General features: G+C 40.6%; 1 protein-coding gene across 2 annotated transcripts in view; it reads left to right on the plus strand.

Moving 5' to 3' along the window:
* LOC138631335 (MAM domain-containing glycosylphosphatidylinositol anchor protein 2-like) overlaps positions 1-9,680 on the plus strand; it is a 184,579-nt gene extending 174,899 nt beyond the window's left edge. For both annotated transcript variants that reach the window (XM_069716190.1, XM_069716191.1), the window contains exons 16-19: positions 126-256; positions 819-915; positions 2,582-2,666; positions 2,909-9,680. In XM_069716190.1, the coding sequence (XP_069572291.1) occupies positions 126-256; positions 819-915; positions 2,582-2,666; positions 2,909-2,951 (356 nt within the window). In that variant the 3' untranslated portion in view covers positions 2,952-9,680. The remainder of the gene's footprint in view (positions 1-125; positions 257-818; positions 916-2,581; positions 2,667-2,908) is intronic.
* The last annotated feature ends 4,527 nt before the right edge of the window (positions 9,681-14,207 follow it).

The raw sequence follows: 14,207 nt of genomic DNA on the forward strand, positions 1-14,207 counted from the left end.
GCAGCCCTGAGGTTGGGAATCACTGAGTTGTATGGAGTTCAGTGAACCAAAATTATTTATATATTTATAGGAATCATGCTGGTGTGGGCCCACCTGGGTGTGTACTGTCTGTCTCCTTCACGCAGGAACACTAAACGCCTTGCTAAAGCAGAAGGGCCAAACGACCTCAGAGGGTCCTGTGTGGTCGCTAAGTGGTAACCAAGGTGACCGCTGGAAGCAGGCCAAAGTAAGCATCCATCCAACAGCGTCCTTCCAGGTGAGACTAAAAAACTTCATCAAATCCAATATGCAGCAGCATTCCCCTTGTTGCCCTCTATTTTCCTCTCTGTCTGTGTTCCTATGGTATTAGTTTCCTTGGGGGCTGCATATTGATGTCGCACTTCACAAGCCGTGATATTACGCAGAGAAGTGGATGGCATCCATAGACATTGTTTGGTGCTGAGAAAGCAATATCACTCACGGTTTGCCATCATGAAGCTGAAGCTTTGTGTGGGACGAATATATAAAACTGCACTGTTCTCCATCATTTTTACGGCTTCAGTTGTGGAAAGTAATTATAGTTTCGGCTGCACTTCTGTGGCATTTTATTTTTGTTCCCACTCTCACAGCTAACTGTTCTAACGCCATAAGCATTATTAGTTTAGAATTTTGTGACATTAAAAGTCGAAACAAGCACTTGCCACCTGCTGTGCTGTTTTATACACAGCAATTAAGCTAAATTACACTGTGTGCAGACTTAGATTTATCTGACAGCAGTGCAGATTCCCCTGTTTTCGAGGTCTATATGGATGAATAACAGCTTCTTTTACTCTCTTTAGGTCGTACTTGAAGGTATCCGGGGACCAGGCATCGAGGGAGACATTGCCATCGATGATATCACACTGGAGGAAGGGGAGTGTCGAGACCCACCGCCCAGTAAGTTGCATCGCACATCCGCCTCCTCCATCCCCTCTTCTGTGGCTCTTATCGAAGCTCCTGGTTGTCTCTCAACCTCCCCGGACAAGGTTGAGATTTACGAGAGGGGATCTAATCTTGGACAATTGGCAGCATTGAACTAGCTTCTCGCAGAGGGAGGGGTGCCTGGTTGCCATAGCAACGGGGTTGTAATCATATGAGTGATAGCCAAGCTGGCTGAGTGCTGCACTGTAATTGCACTGCAGGAACAAACAGAAGGTAAAAAAAGACACCGAAAATGGCCTGCAATTGACAAGGTGATATTGGTGGGCAGAGAAACACTGTTCTTTTGATTCGATTTCTGTTATTTATGCTTGGAGGAATATTATATCCAGAAGCTTCCCAGACTTCACTTTAACACACCATAAATGAATCAGGATAATCTGTTTTCATTTTTCATGTGAGTGACGGAAAATAGCCAGACGTCCAAAGGAAAATCCCACCCGGTGATCGTGGTCTGCAAGATGTCTTCTTTTTATTACTGCAAAATTATTATTACGTTATTTTTCATTTGGATCCATTATGATTCAAAGTGACAACATTAATTCATTTGGAGTCAAAGGAGTGGTCGCCCCAGGTGAGGACAGGGTGATGTTATGAATTATGCAATTCAATCTCACATGATGAATCTTACATGACTTTATGTGATGTAACACGGAACATTTTTGAAATCTCTCATGAGGACTGATCAGAGGTGACTTCTGACTGATGACGGTTCAGAGTTACTGTTTTAGGATCTGCTCACACAGTTTGACATTTTGTGGAATACAATTATTTGTTTTCCTAATTTAAATGAGAAAATCAATTCCAATTAGTTTTATATTTGGCTGAATCTAACAGCTTTACCCACCAGTTGGCCAACCTATTATCATCCCAAGACGCCAAATACTGCTGTTCTGTCACAATCAGATAGCATCTCATACATATGCACACAGGGCCTTCGATTTAGGCACCAAAAATCATGTGGTTATGGTCAGGAAAAGATCATGGTTTTGGCTTATAACAGGTAATTTTAATGTTACATACATCACATAAGTTTTCTAACATACGTTACTCAAGTTAAATATGTTACTTTACGTTACATTACATTGTGCATTAACCTCAGTTCAGCAGAACTTGTCAAAGACTTGGCAATGGTACATATTTCAAGTGATTTTCAGCTAACTCACACACAGGCACACAGTAAAAATATGGGAGCACTGGAGAGGTATGTTGTCAGTGATATATGGGGAGGAATTTCACGAGGATCTAATCTATCTATCTATCTATCTATCTATCTATCTATCTATCTATCTATCTATCTATCTATCTATCTATCTATCTATCTATCTATCTATCTAACATACTATTGAACTAAAGATATTCTTAATCAGCACTAAGTGTAGCAGATGTATGGTATAAAGCACTGGCTATAGTTTCATATTTAATAAACAGTTAAGAAACTGAATTGAGAGGACTTGAATCAAAATCTTTCATAAAATTTCATGGTATTTCCTCCAACAACTTCCATCACATCTGTTCTGTTTTTGTGTGGAGACACGTTTTTTTTTGGGGGGGGGAGGGATTTTGGGGAGTATATAAAGCCAATGGTTACTATTGTTATTTTTGTATGTGTTTTCCTATTTAGATCTCAGCTCCAAGGCTCTGTCCATATCCTCCCATATATGGCTGCTATGTGTCACCTTGGTGCTGACCCTCCTGGAAGGTCAGAGGTGACCCTTTTCTCTGTCATCTCAGAGGCGAATATTCAGACCCACCGTCTGTGAGCTATACCCTCGGCATCCATTCACCAAAGATTCATGCATCCTGAAAGCAGCAGGATCCCCTGATGGAGTACAGACCACAGAGGGACCGCAGTTAATGAAAGAGAGAAAAAAAAAAACATAAAGTAATAAAGAAGATGCGCAATTTTTTTTAAAGAGACCTCTTTTACAGAAAACTCTCCTCGTTGCAGGACTCGGGACGTCTTTACGAGCACAAAGACAGGTGGGCGATGAATGAGCCTGGACTTTGGTGGAAGAGTTCACAAGCGCCGAGGGAGGACACTTTGTAAAGCACAAGAACAATTTTATGAAGCTGTGGAAATAATCTTTGGAAGGCGGCGGAATAAAGACACTGCTGACATTTTGAATATGAAGTAACATTTCCCTGCTTACGAATACATGGAATCAGACCTTTCTCTGTGTATCTTTATCTTCATTTTCTTGCACCAGATGCCAATCACCGACACTTGTTTTTCACTCTAGCCCAGCCTCACTTCACACCTTGGCATTTTCTTTACCTGCTTGGTGCTGTACTGTAGAAAAACAAGGACTCTGGCAACATTTAGTTCTGTCTGCTTACTCCCCCTGTAGCTGTATCTTTTTAACACTGTGCTCACGAGTCCACGTGGCCAACTGACAGTACGGTGGCAGAACAATAATCACAGAGGAATCAGCAGAGGTGTAGGCAGCTGGACCGGAGGGCAGAAAGACGTTTCAAGCTTAGGAACTGAAATAAGGAGGAGAGGGAGCAGAGAGGAGGCGTGTTAAAGGGAGGAAGAGTGGAGGGAGAGGAAGAACAGGCAGAGAGGAAGAGAAAGGTCCGATTAGAGAGGCCTGACTCCAATATTCAGTCAGCGGTCTGCCTGTGGAACAGAAGCCACTTTACTTTCTGCCATGAAACAAAGTGCCTTCAGATTACAAACCGAATCGTGAGCCTGGGTGTTAATCAACATCGAACAAATCTTTGTTCATGTTTCCTCTGATGGGCTATTTTCTACATGTTTCTTTTGCCCCACAAGTGCTGACGGGAGGGCACGCGTGTTCAGAGGGAGTATGGGGTTGCGCTATACGCCCGGGTTTTACTCCTGATGGGACAGTTGCCTGTGTGTGCAAGTGTGTGTGTACGTGTGTGTGTGCGAGTGTGTGTGCGAGTATGTGTGCATGCGCCTAAGCCTACGCATAGTTCAACGTGAGGGCAGCCAACTATAGGTAGTGCTGGCAGACCCTGAGCATAGGTTTGTTAACAATTTGGATAAAAACAGCGGCAACAGTGCAAGTGAGGCTCTGGACCTTGGGTTTCCTTTTTTGTTTTTTGTTTTTTATTTAGCAGAAAGACGGTTTAAGATCATACAGGAGGATAAAGACACTTCGCCGAATGAATACTCCACTCTCTCTTCCCGTAAATTCTCCTTCCCTGCGGGCGAGCATTTTTTTAAACAAAAGAAAAGAACAACTGCTGAATAAAACATTGTACAGGGAGGAGAGTAGGAACTTTGGGACTGCAGGCTCTTCATTAGGGTGACACGCCCTCGCCCCTATCCTCCACCATTTATATGGAACAATATGAGAATAAAAGATAATAATGACCATAATAATAGTCATGATATTTTATTACTCTAGCGAGAATGTTTCTCTGCTTTTACACCAACTGTGAAGATTGACTGTGGAAGATCTACCTGAGACCATAACCTTAACCAGCGGGGTTTTTAAAATATGTATTGTAAAAAAGAGAAAATAAGAAAATGAAAAATTCCGTTCATTGTTGGTTATGACAAATGTTTTGAGGACTTGTGTCTTGTTTCTTATTTTTCTGTTGAAGATGACTTAACTATCTTTTTCTTCTTGTTGTCTCCCTTTGCATTGCTGAAATATCAAAGCTGATGGAAGCATAAGAAGTTAAACCAATTTGGTAAATGTATAACTTGTAAATGTTAAAGAAGCTCTATTCAAAGGTTTATGATAAATGTTTTATGTTGGAGTACAGGAAGCACAACATACAGTTTAAGGTCTCAACATATAGAATCCATTTTATATTTCTCTGCACATACGTGACCTACTCCCACAAATTCAGGCTTTTTCAACACTCTGAAATGAGTCCGTATTTAACGGCAAATTGACCGTTTTCTACTTGTTATATTCATATTTATAGTGCAACCACAACACTAAAGAACACAAAGGGAACCCAGTCAAGAGTATAAATTTAATCTCCATGAATGCAGCCTGGGTGGAGGTTCAGTTTGGTGTTGTGGTTCAGCATATGTAGCCTCTTCAGTGGAAGCCTGGGTTAGTCCGAGTGGTACATGTGTGCGCATCAAGCTGTGTACAATAGATGTGATGAGAAACTGATACATGTAAAGAAGATTAATATGCCAAGCAAAACAGAGCAGAATGATGAGCATTTCAGGGCATCCTTACAATATTGTTATGGTCTGTATGATGTTATTACAGAGATGTAGTCATCACAGATATTATCTGCTATCCATTTTGTTTTTGAGAGGGTTTTTTTTTCTTTATAATTTCAGACATTTTCATTTCAAATTTAAGATCACACTGAATGTAAATGGAGTTCCTGAGAGTTCTTTAATCTTAAAGTCTTACTAGATGTAATGTTTTACTAAAACATATGGGTTGTTTTTTTTGTGTGCTTTTGATGATGAGAACTTTCAAAATTGTAGAGGTTGTTTTGGACACATCAAGAACATGAAGTACGTCTGACTTAGACACAGACTTTGACACAATTTCCCCCAAAAATATAAGCGAAGATAAATTATTCAGTAGCTAGTTGCTATGTCCTCCTGTGGTATAGTAAATCATGATAAGTGCCAAAGTGCCCCGTACAGTCACCACTGTTAGTAAGTATGGATATGAGTTTCTGAAGACATTTTGGTAACTGTTCCTTTTATGATCCCGAGCACCTAGTTTCAAACTACACCATTAAGTGCAGGAATGACGAGTAAATACAGCCGGGGTTAAAGAAAAGATCACATTTGGTATCTCTGTTAAAGGTTTTAAGGAATAATTTGACATTTGACCTCATGTTTTTAATGTAAACATGAAGCTACAGCTCGGAGCCAGTTAGCTTAGCTTAGCATGAAACTGCCAGGTTGGCTCTTTCCAAGAGTAAGGAAGTAAATCTGCCCACCAGGTTCTCTAAAGCGCACTGAATATTATGTTAGGCTATATATTGCTTTTTTTTTAAGTGTTAAAACAATGAGCTGCAGTTTTTTGGGGGGTCGCAAGCAGCCAGCAAAAACAGGAAGTCACTGCTTCCGGCCAAGAAATGGTTCAGCACATAACCTTATAAAGCCTTTGTTTTTAGACTTTAAGCGAAGCTAACAAGCTGGTGATAGGTTCATATTAGATAAACAGATCCAAAACTAGTATAATCCTTTTTTTTTTTTATCTAACTCTGGACAAGAAAGCAAATAGGAGTTTTCCCCTCAAATTAGTGCTTTAAAATAACACCGAGTTCAAAAGTGTGCGTTACTCCTTTACGCACATTGTGAACATTGGACTTACATCATCGTTAGTCCCTCAACCACTATGGCAGACCTCATTTTTATCCTAGTTTTGAGGTTTATATTATTGAATGCTGGGTACGTTCATGAAAACTTTCATCTGGGTTGACAAAATATCTAATTTTCACAGAATCGTAGCTGAAATTGCGCCACAAAAGGGATTCATTGTTTTTTTACCACGATGTTGCAGCTCTCAGCAGGTCCTTGATTTCCATATCTGTGCAATTCGCACATTCAACTTCAGCCTCTGCCCTTTGTGTTTGTGAGGGATGTGAGCCTGAGCAGCTTACACACTCAGTTCTGCTCTATTTCTTGATAAAAGTCCTCTAAGCTACTTCAAAGTACAATTGGGAAGGATTAACAGTTTTTGAATATGTAAACATTGCTGTGTGACACTTCTCTTTCTTACAGTGTTTACTTACTTTATTTTTGATGACGAGAGGCTTCTTGTGTAGTTGTGGAAGGTGTGAAGTGTTCATAAACACTTGAAAATGGGAAATGAGTTTGAGTCATTTCTAGATTAGTTTGGGTGCTGGAGTTTAATGTAACCAAATATGCCAAGCATTTTGTTTTTCCATCACTGTGCCTGTTCGGTGTCCAAGACATTCGGTGTCTGGTATTTTTTTTCCACCACTACACAGTTATGGTGACAGTGCCAAAAAAAAATTAATTACAAAGATGAAAATGACACCAACTGTTGTTTTTTTTTAATGATACACTTTTCCAGCAAACCTAATTAGTTTTGCTTTTTTGATAACATTAAACTTGAATTATTAGATTTAATCTTCAATAGTTTTAATGCACAGTGCTGTACACTGTATATACTGTAGGTACTGCAGTCTGATACATCAATCCAGTAAAAAAAAAACTCATTCTTAAATAGAGCCCAGCAGAGCATTGAATCCCGCTTGCATTGGCTGAGTGGCATCGGCTGTTTCCTTATGCTTTATTATCACGGGCCTAATCAACAGCTGTGTGGCTGTCAACTGACTTGTCATGTCCAATCATCTTTATGCAGGTGAAGAGATCAGCCATTATGACCAGAGACTTTTCACCTTAGACCTTTCACTATCATTCTACAGACATGTTCTGTGCTGCAGCAGCTCTTAACCTCCTTATATGCCATATTTCTGGTATTGCTAATCTAAAAACTTCAAACGTTCATGTCTAAATATTATTCGTAAGTTCTCTAACTGAAGAGACATTTTGGTGATTCCTTGATTTTAAGTATCTGATTGAAACACATTTGGTTTAAACTATGGTCTTTTTTTTTTTTTAAAGCTGCAGTTTGTGATTATGTTTTTTCCCTTCTATAAAATGGATGTAAATGAGGCGGACAAAATTTTGGGAGCACTTTACAGTATAATGCGAGCAAATAAAACCACTAGCAAGTACAGCTTCTAAATATACCATAGAATTCAGTTAACAGGAAAAAACTACTAAAGTACTAAAATGTGTAGGCAAGACATACCAATCATTTGAAAAAGGTGTTTGGGGCAGTTGTATTTTATTACATTGCACTGGTCACAGCATACACTAAAAATTGCCTTTTTCCACTGTAGCAGAAAACAAGTGGCACAAGTCGATCTTTATTGCATAGGAAAGGGGAGAAAAAAACATTTGGTTAGTGGGAGGAGGGCAGCAGGCTGCAGCACATCATACAGGGATAGAAATAGTGTTTATCTTTTCGGCTGCAGTTTTACCTTCCTTCTAAAATAAAACGTTTGATTTGCTACCTTTGTAAAATAATGGTACATATTGACCTCTTCTCAGATATAGGAGGGCCCCAGAGTGCAGAGGAAACAAACACCTTTGTTTTCAAAGCTCTTCCAAAATTAGTTTTTTTACAAAAAATTGTTTTTTTTAAATCCATTATTTATTTTGTGCATTGATGAATACATGAATGAATAATGCAGTTGTGCATGAATGTACCCAGTGCTCGTATGAATACCATTAAAACTAAGGTACTGTAGCGTTTTGAAGATGTCAGAGTTGGTACAGGACACAGATTGAACATAATTTCTGCAACATGCAGTATGTTGAAACAATTTCCTAGGTCTTGGGTAAATTTGATTAAACTTATCCATGTGAGTAGAACCATGACTAGTTGTTATGTGACAAAATATAATTTATAACAAAGTATTGCCTTAATTCCCAGGAAGTGCACCCCTTGTAATATTATAACCTACACATGGAAAAAAAAAATCTTGCTTCAAGAGTGATGCTTCTAAACTCAGTTTCCAGCTGTGATTTAGTCAGATGGGAATTTTTGTTTTTATTATTTCCTTATATTTAACTGCTTAATACCTGGTGCTCCAAGGGTCTCTAAAAGGAACAGTCCCAACATTTATTTCTGAGTGGAAATGTTCTCATTGTCTGTTCAACCTATGAAGGGCTTTGTCACATTGTGCCATTCATTGCACTATTCTAGCTTTCCAAAAAGAAAGAAACTCTGAAGTTCCACTGGTGTGATACAATTGCAGCTCGTTGCCCTGATTATCACCACACACACACACCGCCCCGCTTCCTTGGTATTGATTCAGCAAAGAGAAATTGGTGCCAAAGGGGAGGGTGGGGATCATTGTGGTAAGGCACGACCAGCACCGGCTAAATTGGCCATCACAGTGAATTCAGACAAGTATTCATTTGAAGACTCAAACAGGAACAAAATGTCTGTCATATTAAACTTGAAACATTATTAGTGCGCTGAGTTTCTTTCAGGAGTAAAATTGCACACCTTTAATGTGGTGAGTTTCTTTCACTTTCACAAAGCAGCTCTGGAGCAACGGGTGACTTTTTTTGACAGGAGGCTGACTGCAGTCTCACTAAATGACTGGAAAAGGTAGGCACATTTCAAAGATCTCATTTTACACTGTCAGGAAAGAAGCAGTGTGTCGCTATTTGATGGCATGGCTGCTCAGTGTGAAACTTTACCGGGGGGGGGGGGGGGAGAGAGAGTCCCACCTCCTGGTACCAATTCTCTCTGGTGTTAGAGCGAATCTCGCTGCCTCTCCACATCTTTCCTCCTCTGTCTGTCCTGTCTTTCTCTTTCGCCTGCTCTGATCAGGAACCACAGGCCAGGCAGGAGCAACATGCTCGCTCGCACAGACTCCCGTCAGTGACCATCATGGCAGCCGACTGGGTGCAAGGTGACAAAATGAAGAAGTCACCCAGCACGCCTCTCGCTCTTGAAAAGTCCCCTGGAAATAATGAAATTTGATGCTGTAATATCGAGGTTGTTGAGAAAGCTGTGTTTCAGTGATGTTATTTATCTTGTTCTGTGCCGACACCCTGTAATAATGACCTGTCACTCTTCTCTGTTTTGTGCTCTATATTTATATATGATCAGGCTTCTTTTTCACTGTATTTCTTTGGATTTATCACCCATTTTTTTTTTTGTGCCATACCTGCAACTAATGAAAAAATAAAGAAAAGGAATATTTTATGTGCTGTTTCAAATACATTTGACATTGTACAGTATGACTAAAACAAATTGGGACAGAGCAGAATATAATGTCTCACATTATATGCTTTGTACTTAAACACAAATCCTCTTGTTTCTGTGGCTTGCCTGTACTTGACACCTCTGTCCCTATAGTTTTTCAAAGAGAAAGCCAAGTTATTCCCAGAGTAACCACCTGTCTCCAACTCAAAGGGCTGGAAACAAAAGCTTTTGTGTTGTGCAAATTGTTCCTTAGTTTGTGGTTCCTCCGAGGAACTAGCATGGTTTTTTTTCCTCTCAGTTGAGAGCATGCTTGATTGTTGCTAGAAAAGGACATTTGAGGGAAAGACAGAGGAATAACAATGGTGTGTGGAGGGACTTGAAAGTCATCCAAAGGTTAGTCAGCAGCAACTTAAGCAGAGGCTACTGTACACTGACTGAAATGACTGTCCTTCTTTTCTCCTGACCAGTTCGCCTCTTTGATATGATAAACATGCAATAAAAATGACAAACTATTTTTTTATAAACACAAGGTCATAAGAACGGTATGTTGTGGGTTCATATAGATAATAACGAATGCAATATGAAATTTCCCTGTTGGTTTTTTGACCACTATATTAACATTATGGAGCGAGTGATGTAATACACATTCCAGCCAATAGTTTTGCATTTTATCCACTGATCAACAGTTGGCAGTAGTGTGTCAAAGAGACACCAAAGGCAGTGAAAATGAAGACTATAAGCTAGCAAACCTTTGAAAAAAAGCAGGTTTTATAAATGTCATGTTTATTAAGATAGACAATGTGATGGTTCCCCAAAAGCTAAAACATCTCTATCGCCCTCTGGTGGCTGGTTGCAGTGTAGATCATAAATCCCGCCCCCCTTAGTGTTAGCAAATTGGACGTGGCCAAACTATAAACTCAAAGTACCCTTCAAATTTGTCCAAAAGATTCCTATCACATTGAAGTTTGTTCAAGTGTTAATTTTTCTAATGTTGGGTTTAATGTTATTTGATGCAATAAAAAAGGGCGGCACAGTGGTGCAGTGGTTAGCATAGAAATGTAATTGCATTGCATATAAACAAAGTAAAAAAAAAAATTAAAAAAAGTGAAATAGCCACACTTGGTGTGCCCAAGCCTACAGCAGTACATCAAAGCATGTAGAAGTGTTGTGTACAGAAAACATTGACCCTCTGAGTTCCATCTGCTCCATATGTTGGTATATATGCACGATGATAAGGCCCCTTTTCTCTCTCTTACAACAGAAATAGAGGAGATTTCCTGAGGGCTGCCAAGTTGCCTGTTTGTTGTCCTCATTTGAAGACTTTCAACTTCGAAGAGGGACATCCCTAAATGGGAACTTTTCCAATTACTGTCGGCCTGAACGCACAAAGACTCCGGTTCCAAATTACGTTACCAGCATTAGATGGCAGCGATATTTTGGCTTCACTTTCGTTGAGTGGGAGGAAGTGGAGATACTTCATCCCGCTTTCTATCTATGGTTAGACCTTAAGGATACACACAATTTTGGTAAGTAACTCTGAATATAAGAAAAGTATTTATTTAAAGGAGTAAGGTAACATTTTAGGGTTATCTGTTTTCATGGCAAGAGTGAGAACACCCATCATAACTTAATATTTACCATACAGACCTAAGTGTGATATCAAGCACCTGACATTACATTACATTACATTTCATTTAGCTGACGCTTTTATCCAAAGCGACTTACAATAAGTGCATTTCAACCATGAGGGTACAAACCCAGGACAACAAGAATCAAGAAAATACAATTTCTTCAAGAAAGCCAAACTACAAAGTTCTATCAGTAAGTGCCATGTTAAGCGCTACTAAAGTGCTACCTATTCAAGGTAAAGTCGGAAGAGGTGTGTTTTTAGTTTGCGGCGGAAGATGTACAGAGTTTCCGCTGTCCTGATGTCGGCGGGGAGCTCATTCCACCATTTAGGAGCCAGGACAGCAAACAGTCGTGATTTTGTAGAGTGTTTAGCTCGCAGCGAGGGAGCGACGAGCCGATTGGTAGATGCAGAGCGCAGTGAACGGGCTGGGATGTAAGGTTTGACCATGTCCTGGATGTAGACTGGACCCGATCTGTTCGCAGCACGGTACGCAAGTACCAATGTCTTGAAACGGATGCGGGCAGCTACTGGTAACCAGTGAAGGGAGCGGAGGAGCGGAGTAGTGTGAATGAATTTCGGGAGGTTAAAGACCAGTCGAGCTGCTGCATTCTGGATGAGCTGCAGAGGACGGATGGCGCTAACAGGTAGACCTGCCAGGAGGGAGTTACAGTAGTCCAGACATGAGATGACCAGAACCTGGACCAGAACCTGGATCAGAACCTGGACCAGAACCTGCGCCGCCTTCTGAGTGAGAAGAGGACGTATTCTCCTGATGTTGTGCAGCATGTATCTACAGGAACGTGTTGTTGCAGCGATGTTGGCAGTAAGGGAGAGTTGACTGTCGAGTATCACGCCGAGGTTCGTAGCGGTGAGGGTCGGGGACAACACGGAGTTGTTGAAGGTAATAGTCAGGTTGAGGGTGGGAGAGTCTTTCCCTGGAAAGAAGAGCAGTTCGATCTTGTCGAGGTTAATTTTCAGGTGGTGTGCGGACATCCACTGAGAGATGTCAGTCAGACAGGCAGAGATTCGTGCTGCTACCTGTGTTTCAGTTTGGGGAAAAGAGAGGATCAGTTGGGTGTCATCAGCATAGCTGTGGCAGGAAAAGTCATGCGAGTGAATGACCGAGCCGAGAGAGTTGGTGTACAGAGAGAAGAGGAGGGGACCCACTCTCAGCAACACAGCAAATTAGGGTATTTTTCTTGAAATAGCAAAATGCAAGAATCTCTAAGTGGACACCAGTCTGGCTCTTTCCAAAAGTCCAAAATATCCCTGTCAGCACCTCTCCACAAACCTCACTACACACTTTATCTCATATGTTCACACACAGAAATGTAAAAACAACAACTTCAGCTGTGCTATCTTTTAATGCAGTAGCACAAGACTATAGTTTCTTATATAACTTAAGAAGAGAGAACATAAACACATAACTGAACTGCATAAATATTGTACTCAAAGAGCAAGCTTAAATTTTCTGTTTATACAATACTGATAAATACAGAAATGCCTGTCAGAATGATCTGTTTACACTGTTTTGGCTTTTTCCACACAACGAGGCCTTACTCTCTGGGCAGTCTCCTCTATACAGCATATATACAGTCAGTTTTCCCAAGGGCCAAGCCGAGTGAGTCCATACACCCTAAAGGCATGTTGTCTTTTTTTTTTTTTTTTCGGGAGTGGAGGAATCTGCCAGTTGTGTTGTTTGTCAGCCTCCTGCCTTGGGGGAACAACAGGAGAGTGTTTTATTGTTTTATGAGATGCAGATTTTGTCATCAGTCTTCCTTTAGCCTTCGGGCTGTCCCAAGGCTGCCCACCAATTTGGAGAATGTGTGTGTATGTGTATAAGATTTGTGGGAAGATGTATGTCACATGACTTGTCCAAACAATATTTGTGTCTTTTCCCCCATGGTGCTCTTGTGAGAATTTGTAGCTCTACAATGAGAAATGATGTCACATTCTGCAGCTCTCACCTTTAATTTCAAGTTGGTTTTGCTCTGTATGGTAACATAAGAAATGATGTAAGCTGTTATCATAGCAATGATCTCTTTCGCTGTATGCAGATTTATAATAGAAAAAAAACAACAATATAAACACCTTATTAGTTTGTTCCATTACACAGGCAATTACTGTGAGGCTGTTGGTAAGTGGAGCATATTTCCTCCAAAGGTTGTTGGGTACACAATCCAAACATTGTTCCTGCAAACAAGGTGCTAAAAGTAATTTTACGGTGTTTTAAAGGCACTCTAAAGTTTGCTCGTGGCCTTTATGATCTCGTTTCTATCCTGCGTACCCTCTGTGAAGCGTGACAAACCTCCTTTTTGTCCGGATAATAAGTTACTCCCATAAAAAATTCAGATTGTTTCTGCTGCTGATAACCCCTGGTAGCATTTGGCCTTTAAAATCCCAAGCACTTTCAATTACCCTGCTGCATGTCCCATTCGTCCACTGCGTTATCGGCTCCCTCTTCTGTTTCAGCCAACCGGAGGTTGCCCTGTAGATCCGCATTAGAATGCGCACCTGGTATCTCGGCCACTGAACAATGCCATTTTACATTACATTCTATTCCCTTTTCTCCTCGCCATACACCGCAAAATCACTTTGTTTACAGGGCCACCACTGCTTCTTGGACGGACGGGAAAATGTCATGGAATGCTAATAGTCTGCTAATTCTCCTCTGTCAGGGCTCCCCATGTCAGTCAAACAATATCTATTCAGTTCTGCCAGCGTTGTCAAAGTCATTCAGGCAAACGTGAGATGGTCACGTCTGTAGCCGGCACAGTGTTGACACATCAATGAAAAACACTGCTCATTTATTAACTATCAACATGTGCTGTGCCTAAACTAATTTGTGCTCAGCTGAGATGATTAGAGCTGATTCAAAAATAAAACACATCAATAAT

The sequence above is a fragment of the Brachyistius frenatus genome, unplaced genomic scaffold, assembly GCF_029030835.1.
Source record: "Brachyistius frenatus isolate BFR_SWC_R1_liver_20210118 unplaced genomic scaffold, ASM2903083v1 Contig_153, whole genome shotgun sequence".
Lineage (NCBI taxonomy): Eukaryota > Metazoa > Chordata > Actinopteri > Embiotocidae > Brachyistius > Brachyistius frenatus.